Below are 22,877 nucleotides of genomic sequence, written 5' to 3' on the forward strand. Positions count from 1 at the left end.
AAAGTGAAACCACTTCAGCCGGAGGAGAGATAAAGTACGTCCTTCACCGTCTCTTTAGGTTGTCATCTTCAGTGTGAGCCGGATCACATCCATCTGGACTTCAGATCTGAGAAAACAAAACTGTGGGAGCTGCTGAGAGCGTGTGTGTGTGTGTGTGTGTGTGTGTGTGTGTGTGTGTGTGTGTGTGTGTGTGTGTGTGAGAGAGCTCAGGGTGTGATGCAGACGCTGGATCGTGCCCGTCGCTCTCGTCGGTTGCCTGGATGTGTGCCAGTAGGGCAGAGTGATAGTTAACTCTGTGATCCATCCATTAGTGTCCTCCTCGCTGCTGCACGAGAGGCTTTACTCTCTCTGTCTGCTGATTGGCTCACAGCTCCGTCTCGTGACTTCTTCTTCTGTGGTGATCAAGGGTGCTTCACGTGATGCATGCATGGGTCCTCTCTCTCCTCCTTTGACCCAGATATCTTTCATCTTCTGCCATCACGTATGATCAATCACTTCAGTACACCTCAAGGAGACAAAGAAATAGGGAGAGGGGAAAGACAGACGTGAGATACTTTTCAATACCACGTTTTAAAATGCTATGATATCCATTATTTTGAGGTTTAATAGCATGAAAAAGTCCCAAAGCTTATGAAAAAATCAGATCTATGTATTTTCAACCAAAAGCTGCACAGAGGGAGTAAAGCGAGAGAGTGCCAGTAAGAAAAAACTAAAATAAGAAGTTGTTTTCTGATTGATTTGCAGCGTTTATGCTCCAAAGATCTCGCCCACACCTCTTCAAAACATGCAGAAAGATGCACTATGTGTTTACTTTGCTCCTGAAGTCTTGCACTTGCTGCCTGCTGTGTGTCTCTGCTCCGCCCTCCACCACAGTCCCTACACACGTCTGTTGCAGACATGGTGGGAACAGAGAAACAGCAATGTCAACCATGTATGTCCTGACCAAGCGGCAACCTCAGATCTAAAAATTAGGGATGCATGATAACTGTTTTTTTCCCACCGATAACCGATAACCGATAACTTCCTGCTTCTCCAAACTGATATCAGTGTTTTAATAGTCTATACTCACCTGACGGTAAGAAAGGCTAGGCGAGTGTGCAAAGATGAGTTCAACATCGTGGCTCTGCCTTTGACCTAAACTAATGATGTATCTGATATTACTATAGCTGTAATCACAACAACAACAGTTCAGTCTCCCAAAAATTAAACATCTATTAGTTTAAAAAAAATACAAATGCATCAGTCAATACAAAAAATAAAGTGCTTTAGTCAATTCAAAATTCTAAGTTTTTACAAAACAACAGTCTCTGTGCAATAAAGTCCTGAAAAGTGCATCACATGTGCAGCAGCAGAAAACCTTGTTCCAGTCTGTCCTGGTCCTCTTTGCCTGCAGCTCCTCTGTGGTACCTGAGTGAGGAGCAAAGGCTTCTAACTTTTTTAAAATCCCACAGGATATAAATCCCTGAATGTCAATAACACCTGTGATTGAGGATTAAAACTTTACCCCAAGATTATTCCTCTTTTATTGTCATTCACTTTATTTAGCCAGTTCATTTCCATTTCTATTACTGACAGGTAATAAGCAGCTACACTCTCATTTCACATTTCAAACAGCAGCATTATTAGAATTAGATTTTTGTACAGCCCCCATCAAATCTTGTAGATGCCCCCAACTTTTCAGACAGAAACAAATATTTATATTCTCTGACCCTTTGACCCGTGGTCCTCCTGGCTGCTCTCACTCTTCTCCTGCAGCCTTTCTGGTACTTTGGTTTGGTAGCATTAGCCGCAGCAGATTTAGCCTCTTGGTATTCCTTCCATACACCGTCTCAGTGATGATGAAGCTTTAGGTGACTGATGAGGTTTGATGTGTTGTATGTCACGCTCCTTTTCCCTCCTGTCTGAACTTCAGCTGAACATTTATTGCAAATTGCAATCGCATTGTCTTTGTCGCAGGTAGTAATGAAAGCCCACACTGGTGATGGAGGCGCCATGTTTACCTGCAGGCGCAGTAGTATGACGTCATAATTGCAACAACAGCATGCAGCCGTGTTTATACAGTCTGTGATGCAGCACAGGCCAGACGAGAGGGACCGTAATCAGAGCAGTCTTGGTTTATTTGAGTCGGCTCTTGTTATCGGTCATTTTTTTCAATATTGAACCTGATATTTATCGTGCATCCCTACCAAAAATATGAGGCCAATTTGGAAGTGCTAAAAACTGCAGTTCATTGAGGATCCCCTTGAGGCTGGCTCTGGAAGTACCAGAAACCACATACACACCCATTCAAAGAAGACGATCTTTACAGCAGAAATAAACATGTTTACAATCTGGTTAAAACGATGAGTGTAGTCTGGATAGCTCATTTCTTGATCGGCTCACACTGTACGGGGGTTAATTTTTTTCATAACATGGCAATTTCAAAGATATTAAGATTACAAGTCTTCCAATGAGAGGCACAGCTGACTTGATTGACAGGCAGGAACACTGTAGCTGTTGGCGAGGAGGCTCAAAGCCCGCCTCTTTCTGTCACACTCACTCGACAGCAGTTCAGTCAGACAACTCACGTTTGAATTGTTTATTGTAGCGGCAATACATATTCAAGTTTGGCGCCCAGGCTCCGGCCTGGGCAAAACATACTAAACACCCCCGGAGCCTGCAGGTGGATGCTGGGGAGGCGGTGGGGATGAAAGAAAAGGCATGCAGCAGCAGAGGCGTTGACAGGCAGAGGGAGAGATGGGAGATTTTCCCAGTTTAAATAGACCGCCAATTTGAGAGGCAGAGGGCAGGATTGATGGTTATGAGAGTGGGACATGTGACGTGTATAGCAGTGCAGCTCGAGTTATCTGCCTGAACTAGCTCGCAGGCGTCGCTCCATTTATGTTGAGTTCAGCATTTCCAATATGGCTGCCGCCGACGTTTGGCCTCAAAACAGCGCTTCAGAAACAGATCCGTGACGTCACGGATACTACGTCCATTATTTATACAGTCCTTGGTCCTGACCTGTGGACCTGTGGGCTTCACACCACTAAATAATGACTGTGCTCATGAAATGACCACCCAGTTCACCACCCTCCACTCAGGCAGGCTGAGGATAAGAATTTATTACTTATGTGTGACTTTTTAATTTGGTGCTTCATTTGTGGAATTTTAAGCATTTCAGCAGCTAAGAAAACCAGACAAAAATATCTGTATTTTTTAATATCTTGTGGTTTGAGTTAGAGTCTGTAAAAAGTCTGTTTTCTCCTGATGCTGGTTCACTGAACAATGTGTGGTGTGAAGTCAAACACGCCGGGTCCAGGGCAGGTTTCGAAGGTTTATTATCAACAGAAAGGATCAGCTCAGTGCAGACAAAGGAGTGAGTTCGGATGTGGATGTGGCTGATTTGTGCTATCAAACAAAAAGGGACAAAAAAGGAGATATTAAATATCTAAATAAACAATGTTGTATAATACTGATAAAGATGATATAGAAATAAGGCGTTACTTACATCAGTAATACATCTACTCCAGGTAATAGTTCAAAACCACATGGTACAAACATTTCAACAAAAGGAGTCACCGGCACATGGCAGGTTTGTAGGGAAAAGGGGGAAAAAGGCTTGGGTGCAGGCTTTTATAGTGTAGGGGGCGTGGCTTAGGTGATCAGGTGTGGCCTGGTGAATTAAGAGTCAGGTAGAGTGGAGACTTGTGATTTAACAGAGTTCATGCATGCGTTTGGATGCATGCACACATTTTTATCCTGCAAACAAAATGTGGTTATATTTGAAATGCAATGACAACACATCATCTATCCATCCATCTACCAGCTGCTTTGAGAGGTTATGCAAACGTGCATCTCGTTGTAACTTCAGCCCGACTCTGTGGAAACAAGGATTTGTCATTTAGACAGTTGCGTCCCCTCCTTCCTCGGCTCTCTTTTTTTAATGTCCTCGCTGAGAGCTAAGATGCGAGGAAGGGATGCGAGCAGACACTTTAACAAAGTGAGAAGCACCTCAGGATTCAGCTAACACACTCAAGGACAATGTCATGTCTCCGTCTGTCGGTCTGCGTCCTGGAGCGTCGCTCCAAGAGAAGCACTCTGAGAGGAGGGAGCCTGAACTTCCTGGAGAATTCATCACATTTGGGAGGAGCTGATGAGCTGGTAGAAGTAGGTCCTCTCTGAAGGAATCAAGCACTGGATGCAGAGAGAGAGAGAGAGTGTGTGTGTTTGAGTGTGTGTGCAAACATGTGCTCTCATAGTCAGTTTGATATTCAGCCACATGATTCATCAGAGTCAAGATTCTCCTCTAACTAACTCTGAGTCATCAGAACCAAACTCTAGTCTCCTTCTTCCCTGCCCCCTCTCCTCCTATTCCACTCCTTCTTAAGATTTTTCTCGATGTGTGTGCGTGTCTTTCTCTTTCTCACACACACACACACACACACACACACACACACACATTTTAAGTGTGTATATTTCTGTATTTAATGAGCGGGCTTTGATGTACCCCGGCTTCCTACGAGGGGGGAAAACACACACACACACACACACACACACACACACACACACACACACACACAGAGAGAACTGAGAGCGCTCTGAGCAGCCTGCAGACTCAGATGCAGATCAGCTCCAGGATTCAGATGATGATGAATGTTTCTGCTGATGCTTTTATGTGTGGGTGAAGGTATGCAGGCAAATATACAGGTACATTTACAAGCACATGGCCTCTGTTTATGAGTGTGTGTGTGTGTGTGTGGTTGTGTTTTATTGAATTTACGCTCGTCTTTAAGAAGCTAATACCTTTTTATTGCCATTTGCACAGGTACAGGACAGAGCAGGATTATGAGCTTTGCTTCTAGAGGCAGCTTCAGGAAATATAGAAGATAGAAGAGCGACAAAAATGCACAAGAAGTTTACTCTGCAGACACTGTGGAAAACAATAAAATATATATACATGCTCTCATCCTGAGGATTTTACTCATCTATTATTGCACATTCATCATACCTTAATGTAGCAGTTAAAGTAGAAAGAAAGTGAAAAAAGGGTGGAAACAGAAATCATTAATCAATACTATTCTGACGTGTGTATGCACTGAAATATACCTCACATCACCCCTGCATTGTCAGGCAACTGTGTTAAAGAGTCTGGACACGGCCCTGTGTAGCTTTAAATTCAAGTTCAGTCAAAGACAATTTATAATTTAGTTGAAATATACTCATATCTGGTGCTCGGTTCTGAGAGCTCCCTGCATTTCCATGTGTGTATGTGGAATGCCAAAGCCTGCTGCAGAGAGAGAACACCTCCCCTATGTATCATGTGTATTTAGGAAAAGCCAAGGCAGGAAGACACACCTCCTCTCCGTTTCATGTGCGTGTAGGAAATTCCAAGGCAGGGGGAGCACATCTCCCCTTGGTTTCATGTGTATCCAGGAGAATCCAAGGCAGGGAGGGCACACCTCTCCTCTATTTCATGTGCATACAGGAAAAGTTAAGGCAGGGAGAGCGCCTTGTATCCATGTACCTACAGGATAAGTAAAGGCAGGCAGAGCACCTCCCCTCTCTTTCATTTGCATACATGAAAAGTTGAAGCAGGGGGAGCGCCTTGATTCCATGTACCTACAGGAAAAGCGAAGGCAGGGAGAGCACACCTCTCCTCTATTTAATGTGCATACAGGAAAAGTTAAAGCAGGGAGAGCGCCTTGATTCCATGTACCTACAGGAAAAGTGAAGGCAGGGAGAGCACACCTCTCCTCTATTTAATGTGCATACAGGAAAAGTTAAAGCAGGGAGAGCGCCTTGATTCCATGTATCTACAGGAAAAGTTAAAGCAGGGAGAGCGCCTCGATTCCACGACCTACAGGAAAAGTGAAGGCAGGGAGAGCATACCTCCCCTCTCTTTCATTTGCATACATGAAAGCCAAGGCAGGGAGAGCACACCTCCCTTCTATTTCATGTGCATACATGAAAAGTTAAGGCAGAGAGAGCACACCTCCCTTCTATTTCATGTGCATACATGAAAAGTTAAGGCAGAGAGAGCACACCTCCCTTCTATTTCATGTGCATACATGAAAAGTTAAGGCAGGGAGAGCACACCTCCCTACTATTTCATGTGCATACATGAAAAGTTAAGGCAGGGAGAGCACACCTCCCTTCTATTTAATGTGCATACAGGAAAAGTTAAAGCAGGGAGAGCGCCTTGATTCCATGTACCTACAGGAAAAGTGAAGGCAGGGAGAGCATACCTCCCCTCTCTTTCATTTGCATACATGAAAGCCAAGGCAGGGAGAGCACACCTCCCTTCTATTTCATGTGCATGCAGGAAAAGTTAAGGCAGGGAGAGCATACCTCCCTTCCATTTCTTGTGCATGCAGGAAAAGTTAAGGCAGGGAGAGCACACCTCTCCTCTCTTTCATGTGTATACTGCATACATGAAAAGCCTGTAGCAGGGAGAGCACACCTCCCTTCTATTCCATGTGCATGTAGGAAAAGCCTGTGGCAGGGAGAGCATCAGCAAAGACCAGAGCGGGCATTAGTGACAACACGTGTGACACTGGTACAATCAGACAAAGCATAAAAAGGAGGCGTCGGGTTGCAAAGAGGTTTGCAGATAAGTAAGTGAAGACGTACGATGGAAAGCAAACGCCCATTTTGACATTTGATGAGTGGTTTCCTTAAATATTGAACTAACTTTATTGGAAAAGTGGAGCTTCTAGACAACTTTTAAATGAGTAGAAAGTCTCTGCAACAGTGCACTTGGTGTCAGACATGATCAGAATTGCCTTCATAAGATTCATTAGGAGTGTGGCTCAGGTTTTTGCAGTGTGAGCATGCATGGGAGTGAAATGCTGCACACCGGTCAGCCTAAACATCCTGACCTCTGTCAGTCTGTGATTGTTTTAGTCTTAAAGAGTTTCTGTGTTTCTTTCCTGTCTCTTTGTTTCTCTGTGCAGCTCTGTGTTCTGCATGTATGAACAGTGCTCTGCTGCTGAACAGATAAAGCTGAGTCGAGTTTATTAAGCCCGTAAACACGATCTTTCCCACGGTGTAAAAATCCTTCTCATCGCTCGTCATTTATACAAACAAATCTGAGGCAGCGTCTGTGTTTATGTAACTGCAGAGAGATCAGCTGATGTCTGTGTGTGTGTGTGCCTGCCCCCTCTCTCCACACACACACACACACACACACACACTCTGACAGGCTGGATTATCAGCGCTGTGTCATGATAGTGCACGCCTGCAGAGGTCAGATTATAATTGATTAATCAGATTAGCGGCTGTGGGTGAACGAGGAATGTTTGTATTAGAAGAGATTGGATTGAGCGATCGGACACACTCAGAGCTGCAGTGCGTTCTGGGTAATGGGCCGGCTGATGTGTAATGTTGTGGAACTGTTGTAATGGTTGTGATAATGATAATGGCTTTTGAATAGGCCCTTCTGCTTCATCTGACAGACAGCAGATTTCCACAGTCATATCGTCCTGCAGGCCTGATTGCGTTGTGTATTTTGAACCTGTGTGTGTGTATGTGTCTGACTGAGTGTGTGTTTGTTTGTGTGCTATTGATTAAACAGTTAATGTTCAGCCATAAAGCCGCTCACTCCGGGTTTTTCTGTCTGGTACTTGTCGGTTCAGGAGCGTTTTGGTGCTTTATGGCCTTCGGGCTCCATCCCTCTTTTTTACACTTTCACAGCCACACACACACTCGCTCAGCTGATCACACACACACATGAGAAGCCCATATCTGTGTCAGTGTTCGACGGCTCTGTTCACACCAGGGGTAACGACTGCGGGAAGTAATCAATACCACTAATCGTTTGCATGTAACTGATCGCTGAAGCATTGATTTCCCCCTGGAGGCCGCCGTCTGATCGGTTAGTTACAGACAAACAGTTCAGAGACTCCTATGAGGACGGATTATCTCACTTCTAACACTATATCAGTTACCTTTCAGATTTGGTTTCAATATTTAAATCATTGGAATATACAGTCATGGCCAAAAGTTTTGAGAATGACACAACTATTAATTTTCACAAAGTCTGCTGTTTCAGTTTTTATAATGGTAATTTGCATATACTCCAGAATGTTATGAGGAGTGATCAGCTCAACTGCAATTAATTGCAAAGTCCCTCTTTGCCTTGAAAATGAACTTTATCACCAAAAACACATTTCCACTGCATTTCAGCCCTGCCACAAAAGGACCAGCTAACATCATTTCAATGACACACAGGTGTCACACACATTAACACAGGTGTGGGTGTTGATGAGGACAAGGCTGGCGATCAATCTGTCATGATTGAGTGACTGGACACTTTAAAAGGAAGATGGTGCATGACACCATTGTTCCTCATCTGTTAGCCATGGTTACCTGCAAGGAAACACGTGCAGCCATCATTGCATTGCACAAAAAGGGCCTAACAGGGAAGTTTATAGCAGCGAGTAAGATTGCACCTCAGTCAACCGTCTATCCAATTATCAAGAACTTCAAGGAGAGAGGTTCAAATGTTGCCAAACAGGCTCCAGGGCGCCCAAGAAAGTCCAGCAAGCGCCAGGACCGTCTCCTGAAGGTGTTACAGCTGCGGGATCGGGCCACCACCAGTGCAGAGCTTGCTCAGGAATGGCAGCAGGCAGGTGTGAGTGCATCTGCACGCACAGTGAGGCGAAGACTTTTGGAGGAAGGCCTGGTGTCAAGGAGGGCAGCAAAGAAGCCACTTCTCTCCAGTAAAAACATCAGGGACAGACTGATATTCTGCAGAAGGTACAGGGACTGGACTGCTGAGGACTGGGGTAAAGTCATTTTCTCTGATGAATCCCCTTTCCCATTGTTTGGGGCATCTGGAGGAAGGCTTGTTCAGAGAAGACGAGGTGAGCGCTACCATCAGTCCTGTCTCTTGCCAACAGTGAAGCATCCTGAGACCATTCATGTGTGGGGTTGCTTTTCGGTCAAGGGAGTGGGCTCTCTCACAATCTTGCCTAAAAACACAGCCATGAATAAAGAATGGTACCAGAACGTCCTCCGGGAGCAACGTCTCCCAACCATCCAAGGGCAGTTTGGTGATGAAGAATGCCTTTTCCAGCATGATGGAGCACCTTGCCATAAAGCAAAAGTCATAACAAAATGGCTCGGGGAACAAAACATTAAGATTTTAGGCCCTTGGCCAGGAAACTCCCCAGATCTTAATCCCATTGAGAACTTGTGGCCAATCCTCAAGAGGCGGGTGTAATATTTGTGTCATTCTCAAAACTTTTGGCCATGACTGTAGTCTTATGTATCTGATCCGAATCCAGTATTCAGGAGCCAGGTTTCAGCTCTAAATCTGGAGCCCTGTTTGTGGCTTTTGGGGACTTTTATTCTGCTGTTATCATGACTTAAAGGCGTTGTGTGCAAAGGACTCAGCTTTGTTCTTCACTCCATCTTAAGATCCGATTCCCTCAGTGACATTAAGATGCAAACACGCCCATAAAGTTCTGCAGCTCTGTGCAGTTTGCTCGTGTTCCGGGTCTGAACCGTTAGCATCTCTCTGCAGAGAGCTCTCCACCTCACGGAGCTCAAATCTGTCCACATACAACCTAAATAATGAGCTTCCTCATGATGGATGTTTTTTAGGTTTCACTGTTTTTATGAAAGCTTCCTCCCTAGAGTGGGACAGAAAAAGCAAATTGTCCAAATAAGGAAATAAAAACTCTCACCCCATCCTGCATAAAGGCCAGCTGTGTCTCTATGTGCCGGGGTTGAGCCACAGACCGTTTTAGCCCAACTTAAAGTCCCTGTGAGGAGTTTTGAACTGGCTGAGAAACAGACTGAAAATGATACCGATGCCTCTTTATGACCTTCAATAGCAAACAAGACCATCATCAAAGACACTGACACCTTCTCTGTTGTCATTTTTAATGCCTGAAACCGCCCTGAGGGGGTAGGTGTCAGACCAGATAATGGACATCTTGCTTCAGAAACAGCCTTTATTTGACTGTTTTCATGGAAATAATCACATTGCCTGATAAAGTTGACTGTTAAAAGACAACAGGATGAGGTTTTTGTTGAAAACACTACTTTTACATGTATAGGACAAGAGATAAGAGGTATCACTTTGTCCACAAGGGGGCGCCAGAATCGATACAAAACAAAAGTTCCTCACGGCAGCTTTAACATCATTTTTAGGTCATTCAGAGGTGGAGTTATTTTTGTGGAATGTTTTTGTGTATCAGGCCTTTGGTCTTTTAAGTTACTCTGTTGTTCTCCTGCTGCTGGTCTCCCAACAGAGATGTTCTTTTATGTTGCTACATAAAACAATCTGGAGGTGGGGGTTTGGATTTTAGTGGACTAAGTACCGGCTTCGGTGTCTGCAGGACAGTGTGTATGGAGAGCAAAAGCAGGAGGAACACAATCTCCTGGCTCCCATGGTTGTTAATCTGAGGAGGATTTCTCTCTATAATAACATATATCTGCATGAAGAGCAGCATCAAACATTTACACTGAGACACAAATCTGCTTGATGATGCTGTGTCACTAAAGACAATCAGCGTTTAGATTTCCTGACTTCCCTGAATGCATCAGAAACAATGGATCCCACCATCAGGGTGGGCAGCAGGTGTTCTAGAACTCTGAGATGAAAGACAGAATTCTAGAACGGTTCCGTCCTTGATGTTGGAATTCTGAGAACAAATGGAACATTCCGTGAAGAAGGTCAGAGCTAAACTAAACACATCAGTGTCTCTAATCCTCTTTCATAGACCACCATTCAAACAGACATTCTCAACTCTTGAGGACAGACCTGACAAAGCTTGACTTTGGACTTTTGACTAATCTGCATCATGATGTTGTTATTTCAGCAAACTGAAGACCCGTTAATTACAAGAACATCACAAGAACATCAGTTCCTGGTTCAGGTTCAGAGAGAGTGAAGCCTCTGTGGAACGCACTGTTTACAGTGAAGCTGAGACTCTACAGAAACAGATGAACGGGCGCTCAGTGGATATTTTGCAGACATATCATGAGAGAAAGGAAAAGGACGTCTCGTCTGGCCGATGGGTTCAAAGAAAGGTTCTTTGCTTTACTTTAGCTCCACCCACTCATCCAAATATGGTCATTCCTGGCTCTGGATTACCACCACGGCATTAAAATGTCTCATTAGAGGCTTTTAAACTGCAGTCACAAAACAAACAGGGTGAAGTCAGGGTGGCTACCTCCGTCAGTGATGCGGTCCAGGCGACAGAGAGACAGAAGTTTGCCTCTACATGGAGATATGATCTAAACCTGCCCTCATTTCTGATCACGCTCTGATCCTTGTAAAACACGTCGCTCATCCTCCCAAAGCCTCTCCAGGATCAGTGCTACGACTAATCCAAACAGGCTCTTTACTATCGTTTTGGCAAACAAGATAATATTCACAAGTGTGTGTGTGTGTGTGTGTTCACGTGAGTGTGTGTGCGTCCATCCTTCAGGCGTAGTTGCATAATAGGGCGGAAAGACAGAGCAGATTACGTAAGGCCAACCCTATATGTGAACTTGCTTTTGTGTTTGTGAGTGTGTGTGTGTGTGTGTGTGTACTGGAGTGTGTCAGGGAACCTCAGTGTGTCTGATGGAACACGATGGAGGGAACACGAGGTCACGCTCAAACAGCTGTCGGAGCGTTTCCCTCTAATTACAGAAAATGCCAGCCCCTCGTGACGCCTGGCCGCCGTTTGTTCGATTAAAACCACGAGAGGGGGGGAAACAAAGTCATCCTCTTTCTCCACCTCTCTTTCTCCATCACTCCCTCCTCTCTTTTCTCTGTGCTTCCATCCATCATTGTTCTCCGTCGCTCCGGGCCGGCCTCTCTTTCATCCCCTCGTGTGACCCCCCCTCCTCCTCTGTGTGTCTGAAGAAGAGAGGGGCGGAGATGAGAGCAGCGCTGCAGCGGGGTCCAGATTAAATTAGACGAGCGGTAATGAGATTAAAGAGCCTCCAAGTGGGCATGCATGTTCCAACAGAAAGTAGAAAGTATGCGTGTGTGTGTGTGTGTGTTTGTGTGTGTGTTTCTTTGCACAGCCAAAAAAGTGATATGAGCGTGGGGGTGTGCAGAGTTCTGGGTAACAGATTCACTCACATGTTAACCCTTTAAAAGCAGACATCTTGGAGAGTTAAAATCCAGTTTGAATGGATCCAAAATCAAAACTATGAAAACCAGATCAGAAAGTGAAGGCTTCTAATCTTTCTGTGCATCTATTGACGTCATGATGTCACATTATGTTGAGCTCACATCATGGTCAATCAATCAATCAATCAATCTTTATTTGTATAGCGCCAAATCACAACAAACGTTATCTCAAGACGCTTTTACAAACATAGGAGGTCTAGACCACTCTATGTCAAATTATGAACAGAGACCCAACTTCAAGACAGGATAAGACTCAGTCTGACCCCACCTTAATCCACCATGAGCATTGCACCTCGCAGTATTTAGCTAGTTACAGTGGAGAGGACAAACTTCCTTTAACAGGCAGAAACCTCCAGCAGGACCAGACTCATGTTAGACAGCCATCATGCCTCGACCGAGTTGGGTCTGGAAAGACAGATAGAGGGGAGTAAGAGAGAGGAGTGATAGTGATGAGACGAGTCGTAGAAGCTGTTGCCGCTGGAGTCCAGATCGTCCGCAGCAGGAGGACGTCTACGGCAGCTCAGAGGAACCTACGAGACAAGGGAGCTCAGGGACTCCAGAAAGGTCTATGGTTAGTAACTTTAATGGGACAGGCAGAGTTAAAGTAAGTGATGAAGGGGTTGGGGGGAAGGGGGGTGAGCTAGGATCCCAGTGTGTCAGTGTGCCAGTTCCCCCCGCAGTCTAGGCCTATAGCAGCATGACAAAAGCTGGTCCAAGCCTGATCCAGCTCTAACTATAAGCTTTATCAAAAAGGAAAGTTTGAAGCCTACTCTTAAAAGTGGAGAGGGTGTCTGCCTCCTGGACCCTGACTGGTAGATGATTCCAAAGGAGAGGGGCCTGATAACTGAAGGTTCTACCTCCCATACTACTTTTAGAGACTTTAGGTACAACTAGCAAGCCTGCATGTTGGGAGCGTAGAGTTCTAGAGGGGTAATAGGGCACTATGAGCTCTTTAAGATACGAGGGTGTCTGATTTTTAAGGGCTTTGTAGGTTAAAAGAAGGATTTTAAATTCTATTCTACATTTTATTGGGAGCCAGTGTAGAGAAGCGAACACTGGAGAAATGGTGACCACATGCAGGCTGCAGGCGACCTTGAAACAGATGATTTTACTTTGCATCCATCCCTCTCGGTGTCATTTCACATGCTTGTTGATCACATTATTAAGCTACTTAAAGGAGACCTATAATATTTAAATTTGCACTTTTCATTATGTCAGTCTGGGACACCCGTAGAGTAGCTTTGCATGATTAGCAGCTTAAAAAAAAAACTAATTTTTTACTCTTAACCGGCGTCCACGAAATACCTCATTTCAGCACTTATCAGCCTCGGCCTGAACGCTTCATTTTGGCTGATTTTCCGGTGATTTAAAGTCAGACACAGCTTGTGTGCACAGCTTTGTAGTCATGTAACAACCTGAAAGTTACCTGCTGTTATGATGTGACGTACAGCTTGTGGTTGGAGCCTGCATGGAAGGTCTTTATGGATGAACAGCTCCAGGTTTCAGTAACAGTAGAGACACTAATCAAGCTCGAGTTATCAGTGAAGTGGCGAACACGATCAGCTACGATGTGGCTGCTGTTGTCCAGAAAGCATAACCACTTCCTGCTGTTTTCTGGCGCCTTTGGCCCAATCTCAATGTTATATGACCAGATAAACTGTTCCAAAAGTGAGGGCCTCTATATCTGATCTTGCAGCCACTAACGCCTCCATCCTTGTGTGTCTGCTGCAGGTGAACCAGGAGAACGTGGTGAAGGTGGGACACCGACAGGTGGTCAACATGATCCGCCAGGGAGGAAACCGGCTCCTGATTAAGGTAGTGACTGTGAGCCGGAATCTGGACCCTGAGGACACGGCGCGCAAAAAAGGTACGATGACAGTTTTAGATTATTCCTCTCAGAGATCTGTGTGAAAAACAAAATCAGACAGGGTGAGATATCCTGCATCTTCCCCCAGAACACAATCATACAGGGATGATAAAGTGAAATAATGATGCCAGGCTGCAGGAGTGGATCAGCAGGACTCAGTTTTACACCCTGCATGTTGTAAAATGGTGTGAAAACCCTCTGCTGTATGTATCTGCTCACTGTTGTGACTCCTGTATTAAATTACAGCGCCTGCAGTGAAGCTTCATGCTGACTGATGGGGTGTTATGTAATGTTAACCCTCAGAGGAGAAACCTGACTAACTCACAATGCAAACAGCAAGAATAGCAACTAAAGTTCAGCTTGTTACCGTGAGGCTTCTGACGGTCGGTGCTCAGGAATTAAGTTTTTAACATCACAGCGCATCAACACTGAGAGTTAGAGGAGGCCTGTGCAGCTGGCCTGAAGTGAAAACACATGATGGGGGTAAACGCTGAAAAGTGGCATCTCATCTGAGACCGGAAAGAGGGATGGAGGGAGATGTAGGAAGAGAGAGATGGATAGAGAAAGACCACAGCTCACACGGACTGAAGCCGGGTTTATACTTCTGCGTAGCCTTTCAACGCAGAAGCCTTTGCATGTAGCCCGACGTGTACCTCCTTCAAAATGTAACTACATGTCGAAATGACGCAGACTGCAAGCCCTGTGATTGGTTCAATGGGCGGCATTGTATTTCCTGCATTTACAACACTTCCTGAATCGATACGTTTCATCTCTTTAGACCTCTCCTCTCTATTCGTCCTTGTAACCATTGCTTTACGATAAACGACAACACATAATAATAATATTAATAATAATTTTATTTGTAGAGCACATTTCAAAACCAGGTTACAAAGTGCTTTACATGGGTAGCAAATAAAACAGGCAGATCATAAAAACACACAAGTCAGGATAAAGAAATAAAACATATTGTAAAAGACATAAAATTCCCTTAAAATAACTCTAAAGGAATAAAATTCTTTCAAAATAAATTTCTTAAAGACGGTTAAAATAAAATAAAATTCAGATAAAATCCGGGAAGGCTCTGCGATAAAAGTATGTTTTAAGAAGGGATTTAAAAGAGCTCACCGACTCAGCAGACCTGATCTCCTCGGGCAGAAGGTTCCAGAGCGTCGGACCCCTTACTGCAAACGCTCTGTCCCCTTTTGTTTTCATTTTAGTGTTTGGAATGCACAGTAAACCTCTGCCCGAGGATCTCAATGTACGTGTCGGCTCATAGGGTGTTAAAAGGTCCGCTATATAACTCGGAGCAAGCCCATGCAGGGCTTTAAAAGTAATCAGTAAAATCTTAAAGGGGACATATCACGCTTTTTTCATCAATATATATTGGTCTAAGAGGTCCCCAAAACATGTCTTTAAAGTTTATGCTCAAAAAAACACTTTGAAATCAGATTTTGGCATGCCTGAAAAGTCCTCTTCTTCATTCCTCATCAGAACACTCTGTTTTCCCTCTGACCACGCCCCCTCAGGAAGTGGATGTGCCTCGGCTCTCCAGCATGTTGATCTAATGTTTACATGTTGGCTGAATATACACGGCTGCTCAGAGATCACGTTACTTCAACCCTCTGAATCTGATCCTGACGGAGAGGCGCCTGTAGCAGGACCTTTCTGAACCATTGGTCACAGATTTAGTGTTTCTTGTTGTTTTATTTATCAGTATGTAGACGTGTGTCTTGGTACACAGCTACGAACATGTAGCTATGTGGCTATGCTAACTAGCGCTAGCACTTATCCATGATAAATAAAAATCATCCACTAGATCTTCAAATCTGCAGACGAGGGGAGTAAAACCGACCTCTGCCAGAAAGGCAGCAGGACCTTTCTGAACCATTGGTCACAGATTTAGTGTTTCATGTTGTTTTATTTGTCAGTATGTCGACGTGTGTCTTGGTACACAGCTACAGCTACAGCTACAGCTACAGCTATGAACATATAGCTATGTAGCTATGCTAATTAGCGCTAGCACTTATCCATGACAAATAAAAATCATCCACTAGATCTTCAAATCTGCAGACGTGGGGAGTAAAACCGACCTTTGTGTTTATGAAGACAGCCTACAACTAGCATGCCTCCCTCCTAAGCTCCTTGTTAGCACACATGTGTGCAGGTAATGAAAAACGGGGGAGGGATTCAGTATTACTTTATACAGTCTATGGGCTGAACAAGCTCCGAGCTCTGACTCCGTGACAGACCGGATATTGTTGTTACGTAACAAAAACACTGAAGTCTGGTTTCAGCACACATTTACAGAAAGGTGGAGAAATCAGAACAGGGGCAGAATGGATTCTTTTCATTCTCGGGGGGTTTGTAGACATGCCAGGGACACATATTTCAGGTAAAGAACCATTAAAAAGTCAATTTTGCATGATATGTCACCTTTAAAATCAATTCTAAAACATACAGGGAGCCAGTGCAAGGAAGCTAAAACCGGAGAGATGTGGTCGAATTTTCTGGTTCTGGTTAAAACCCTGGCAGCTGAGTTCTGTACAGTCTGGAGACGATCAAGTGATTTGTTGTGCAGGCTGCTAAAAAGACTGTTACAGTAGTCGAGGCGTGATGAGATAAAAGCATGTAAAATCGTCTCAGTGTCTTTAAAAGTTAAAACGGACCGAATATTAGAAATGTTTCTGAGGTGGTAAAAACACGACTGTACAAGGTTTGTGATATGATGCTCAAATGTTAAATTGCTGTCAAACCAGACGCCAAGATTCTTTGCAACAGGTTTTATGTGGTTCGCCATTTGACCAGCAGATGGCAGTAACTGCTTGCTACATATCAGCTCAGAATCAGGCGACCTGACTATCAGAGAGAACACACTGCCCTCTAGTGTTTTGGCGGAGGACTGCAGAGCTACGCAGACACATCGACACACATGTATGCATGCTCATGACTGTGCAGTTTAAGAAGAAAAGAGGATATACTTTTGCGTCGGAGCAGCCACGTCGCTCTGCAATACTCTGCTGCAACACTTGAGGGCAGCGTTGTCGCCTGTTTCTGGTCCCGCTGCGTCTCCACTTGCTCTTCCACAGTGAGCTATGGCGACTCCGAGTGTGTTAGGTGAAACTGGAGCTCATAAATGTTGCTAAATATAAATCATACAGCAACTATTACAAAGAGGAATACAGGAAAGGGCAGAGGAGATGAAATGTGTGGGGATTGTGGAAATGCAACTGCAGGAAGTACGATGCTGCCCAGCAAAGCAATCACAGTGTTTGCGGTCCGCGTCGTTTCAATGCGTAGATAGATTTTCGAGGAGATGCATGAAGGCTTCTTTACTGAAACAGAGCTACATGGACGTACAGCATTGATTCGATGCAGGAGTATAAACCATGCTTTTTGGTCACAGTGCCAGTAATAATGGTAAAAGTGTGTTTAGTTTGCAGGAATAAGGAAGAGATGATAAGACAGACTGATCCTTTTAATGCATCAGCCTAATATTATTTTGCATTTGTTGCTTGAAACTATCTCAGACTATCAGTTACCTCTTTATTCATATAGAATCAAAACTTAGGCACAAAGAGTCAGTGACATCTTTTAAATCTCTTCTTAAGACCCATTTTTACAGACTTCATCCTTCTAACTGCTTTCACTTCTATTTTATTATTATTTTTAGCTTTTATCCAATTTTTTTGTATTGTATTTGATTATTTATTTCATTATTTACTGTTTTAATTTTTTATTTTTTATTTATTATTTGAATGTTCCTTATTTCACAAAATTCACTTTTTCTAATTTTCCTGATATGATGCCGTCCTCTCATTCTGAGAACCTCTTTTATTTTCCTTTTAATGCTTTTAATTACTTATCCATTTTTATTTATCTATTTCTATTAATTTATTTTATTTATTTATCCATCGAAAAATCTCTTTAAAAATGATTTATTGGTCTATTGTCACACCACTTCATTCTTTTTTATTTACGTGTATTCTTTTTAACCTCTTAGATTGTTTTCTGTTTTGCATTGTTAAAATTTCTCCTCCCTGTCTGTTAAAAGGTTTACTTTGTTATTGAACCATGCTTTGTTTTTTAAAGCACTTTCTAAACGTTTTTTTTAAAAGGTGCGTTATAAATAAAATTATATTATTAAAAGTTATTATAATACACCATCGATATCCTGCCATGTCGTATATGAGGGACTCATCAGTGATTTTTAAGACTTAAATAAAGTTTTAAATGAATATATAATAACAAAATGTAAAACTTGTTCACAGTATCGTCAGGAACCTGCAGATGTTGAGCTAAATGTGTTCAGAGTTACTCAGAGGAGAGACCTCTGAGCTGGAAACTACAGGAGGATGTCTCTGGTGTTTTTAGTGATCAGGATAAAATGATTGTTGATTCTCATCAATGAGCAGACTGAACTGATAAATGTGACTCCCCTCTATCTTTGTCCCCCACAGCTCCTCCCCCACCAAAGCGAGCCCCCACCACGGCCCTGTCCATGCGCTCCAAGTCCATGACGTCTGAACTGGAGGAGCTCGGTAAGAGAATCCTGGTTTGACTTTCCCTCCACAGCGTCATTAGGGATTTATTTCTAACAACGCCTCCCTCTCCTCCTCTTTCTCCTTCTTGGCATTGTGGGTTAATCTCTCTGTAGTGGATAAAGGTAAGCAGTTAATGCTGCATAACCTTCTGCCATCCATTTTGCTTCCTCGCAGCATCCGCCGGCTGAATGAAGCTTTTTGTTCCGGCTGATGCAACTTTAGTTCCCATTGTTCTGTTTTAGTTTTCCTCCTAAAAAAAGAACATTCCTCCTCATCATCTGCTTTCTGCATGAAGAGCTCTGCTTCTCCACATGAGCGTTTGTCATGGCTAAAAGGAGCAAATGAGTCCAAAGCTCAGAGCGTCTCCTCTGTTTATACATGTTCTCTGTGGTTTTATATCTGTATGTGTATGTTTGATGAGCACCACCTCAGAGGACTCTCTGTGTGCTGCTGTCAAAGTGCTCTGCATAAGTTCAGTCAGCGCTTCTGAGACACATGAGCAGGAGGCCACAGAGGTGCTGGACAGGCCTGAGAGAGAGGAGGGAAGAAGGAAAGATAGGAGTTAGGAAAGGATGTGAGGAAGAGTTAGAAAGTGAAGACTGTTTAAGCAAAGATGCAAACTAGATCCTGCAGAATCTGATGTCTCATTAAAAGCTGCTTTTTCATGTACAGTAGCTCCTTGTTTCCTCCAAAGGTGCATATTAAAGATGGTTAGATGTTTTGATCTATAAGGTTTCAGCATCGTTCAATCATGACAGCCATTGTAACACCAAACTTAGTGAAACATGATGCAGCTCTGGCTCAGTGTGAAGAGATTGGTCGGCAACTTTATTGTTGTTTACGTCACAAATTATTCCAATAATCACGTTGCACAAGTCTGAAATCATCTTAAGATATGAGAGATTGCTTTTATCTGAACCTGCAATACTTCCTCCCTCAGCATGTGGAGGTTTTACCGGGGTGTAATTCTCATGCTTCACTTTGCTGAAGTCAGGTGAAGCTAAGCTAGCTATCACCTACCCTCAGATTATACAGGAAACCTTTTGGGTTTATTTCAGATTCAGGAAGAACATGTTGCAACAAGCACACAACCTGCAGAGCAGCAGATAGAAAATACGGCAAGTTAACGCCAATATGCATCTTTATTTTTTAAGTTATATTTTTGGGGCTTTTGCCCTTTTTATTTGATAGGACAGCTGAAGAGAGACAGGAAATGTGGGGAGTAGAGAGCAGGGAAAGACATGCAGGAGATGGCTGACCGGCCGGGAATCAAACCGGCGACCCCTGCGACGAGGACTGTGGCCTCTGTATGTGGGGCGCTTAGACCGCTAGGCCACCAGAGCCCCCAATATGCATCTATTGTTAGTTTATTTATCACACTTTGGACTGTATACTCATATCATTATATTTTATTATTCAATCGAAGACTTAAGCTGCAGCTAGCATAAACCCATCACCTCAGAGCTTCACTGAAACTCATCATGGATGTTTTCTTTCATCAAAGAGTAAAAAACAGACGAATCTATCATGAGACCAGGATCAGCTGCTGCAGGATCTGTGTGTGCATCGTTTTGAGCAGCAGCTTTAGATTCACTGTACACTCACATGGATCGATCATCGGTGTTTGCAGCTCTGTGCAGCTCTGTGCTCCGTGTCAAAGGTGTGCAAAGAGCAGGCGGAGAGCAGAGAGGTGAATGAATAAATAGATGACAGGAGAGGGAGTGAACTTGTTCTGCACACTCTGCTGACAGAAAAAAAAAAATCACCTCCTGTCAGCAGGTTTCCTGCAGAGCTGCTTATTTGACACATTTGCATTTCTTTATTTTATATATTCATAGCTGTAACTGAGCGGCGTAGCAGCACAGTAAGGCCTGAAGTGCGTTTGTGTTTTAATATATCTAAATGTAAATTACTGGATGCACCGAGCCGCCGTAGGATACATTAAAATAGATCCAGAATACACTGACTGAATACTTTCTGCACAAAGCAAACAAAGTTTAAAGATGAGGAAGCTTGAGGAAGAGAAGCGTTGAGGCTGACGTTTGTGTTTTAAAGACTTAGGAATGTTTTTCTGTCACCCCTAAAGCCACTCTGAGGAAAAAGAAAGGTGGTAAGTTCCTGTAGGCATGTTTCAGTCCGCTTCAACGAATGCTTCATGTCACACTCCTCCCCGACCTGCACCTCACTGTGATCGACTCTCTCTGTTTAAAGTTCTTATTTTGACATTTAAGGATCCTTCTTTCTGTGGAACCGAACACTGTCACATCCGACGTGTTTGCATGACGTACGATGTGTTTCTGCAGCCGTGTTGAACTCCATCATGTTCTTAATGTTGTTGTTGCTGCATGCTTTAATGTTGTGTTAGCTTCTCTGTACACTTGTTCACAGATTGGTGTCCTCTGCTGGACTTAATGAATGTTGACGAAACTGAAGACACTTTAAAAACTCTTGTAAACAGTCGCTCAGAAAGTGGAAGTCATCACTGACACTAAAAAACACAAACAAGGAGCTTTGATAAACCTTCATCTTTAAAGTTGGAGTTCATTGCTGCATAGATCTGAACGTTGCTCTGCCTTAAGAACACTCTGGTCGTAGATTTAACCCAAGCAGCAACTTCTGATGTTGTATTATGAAGCCAGTGCAGTTCCTCTGGTGTCCACTAGGGGCTGGCTGCACAAGCAAAGAAAACCCCATCTGGTCCCATGTTAACATGACGGTTTCTACAGCTGAATACATTTTTCTGGGGGTGGATTTTTTTTTGTTACACATCCATTGAGATATATAAAGAGTTAGAGATGTGTGCACAAATAGGGGGCAGCACTGAGTTGACTGAGAGGTGGGTGTGCTGTAGCAGTTAGCTCCACCTCTTTGTCTGTTTCTATGTCCATCAAAAGTTAGCGCCTGTCATCATTTGGCTTTAAAACATCTCTGTAGAAACCTTTAGACTAGAGAGATGGAGGCAGGTGGGTAGAGCCAAAGTTTGAAGAGTGTGAGCAGCATTTGTGTAGCAGAGATCGTGCTTCATGTGTGAATAGGCTGCGATTGGTGGTCCATATTCAGGGGGAGCATCCTTTGAAGGACCCCACCTATGAAGGATTTGTGGTTTGTATCCTGCATCTAGGCCAGGGGTTCCCAAATTGTGGGTCGGGACTCCCTTGGAGGTCGCAAGACACAAATGGGGGGTCGTGAGATATCCTTCAGAATGTTTTTTTTTTAAGTTATCTAAAAACATATTGACAAAAATAGACGCTGAACTTGAAGTAAAACCTTGAAAATAGTAAATGTAATGAGTTTTCAGCCTTTCTTTGTTTCCAGATGACTCCTAAGTTTAGGGTTAGTGAACAGTTAATTATCTAAAGCATCAGTAGCAGCAGGTTCATTCATAACAGCACAGGAAACACAGACACATGCTCATATAGGTAGGGTCATTTTCTGCAGACCAGCTAAATGAAGCCACATTAAATCACTTGGAGGGACAGTGGGTGTCACGAGTCTTTGGCACCAATATTTTGGGGGTCACGGGCTGAAAAGTTTGGGAACCCCTGATCTAGGCAAACAAGCTGGCTAAACTGAAATTAGTAAATCCAGTTCAGGTGGGAGATTTTTCTGTTGTCGTCACCAGATGTTCCCGCTCTTTACCAAACTGCTACTGTCGCTTAAAGCTGGGGTTGGTAATCAGATTTAGATCCACTTTTTGTTCTACTGGTTAAAATGATCTTTATGTCCTGATGGTAATCAATACATAATGTGTTCTTAAAAAAGAGCGAAGAAAAGCTGCTATCTACAGCCGGAGTAAACCTGGGAAAACACCAACCAATCACCGTTTTTTGGGTGCCAAAATTTTAAACCATTCAAATCCCCGTCCTGCCGTTCTGCCCGCCTCCTGCAGAGCGTACATTTCCCCCGCCTGCACTCTGAGACCCCGTCTCCTGCCTCTACTTCCCCTGACTCTACTCTACTGCCCCTCTCGCTCCACCTCAGGCCTGTCCCCTCTGACCCGATGAGGGGCTTTACTCAGGACTGTAGTCCGGATCAGAGTCTAAAAAGCTCTCACCACGGGGGCTCTGACAAGCAGAAGAATGAATGACATTTATTAAGTCCTACAGAAAATGTAGATGTACTGTAGCGTCCGTCCGGATGACGAGCCGATTGGTGAACACGTTGATCTTTAATAACCGGTCACTGTCGGCCGTTACCACGCCAACCAACAAAACAACAATCAATGTTTGAATGAATGAAGAACTTCTCCTCTTGTCTCTCCTCTCTCCCGCTCACACACTCTACACCTCTCCTGATGCCTTCACTGACTGTCAACACTGTAGGAATTAAGAACATCTACACTGAACATGTT

General features: G+C 43.8%; 1 protein-coding gene across 1 annotated transcript in view; it reads left to right on the forward strand.

The window, feature by feature from the left end:
* The window catches only part of LOC117810434 (SH3 and multiple ankyrin repeat domains protein 2-like), a 284,015-nt gene that overhangs the window by 220,433 nt on the left and 40,705 nt on the right, over positions 1-22,877 (forward strand). Inside the window, 2 exon segments of the mRNA XM_034680270.1 lie at positions 13,850-13,985; positions 18,443-18,523. Of these exon segments, the coding sequence (XP_034536161.1) occupies positions 13,850-13,985; positions 18,443-18,523 (217 nt within the window).

The sequence above is a fragment of the Notolabrus celidotus genome, chromosome 3, assembly GCF_009762535.1.
Source record: "Notolabrus celidotus isolate fNotCel1 chromosome 3, fNotCel1.pri, whole genome shotgun sequence".
Taxonomy (NCBI): domain Eukaryota; kingdom Metazoa; phylum Chordata; class Actinopteri; order Labriformes; family Labridae; genus Notolabrus; species Notolabrus celidotus.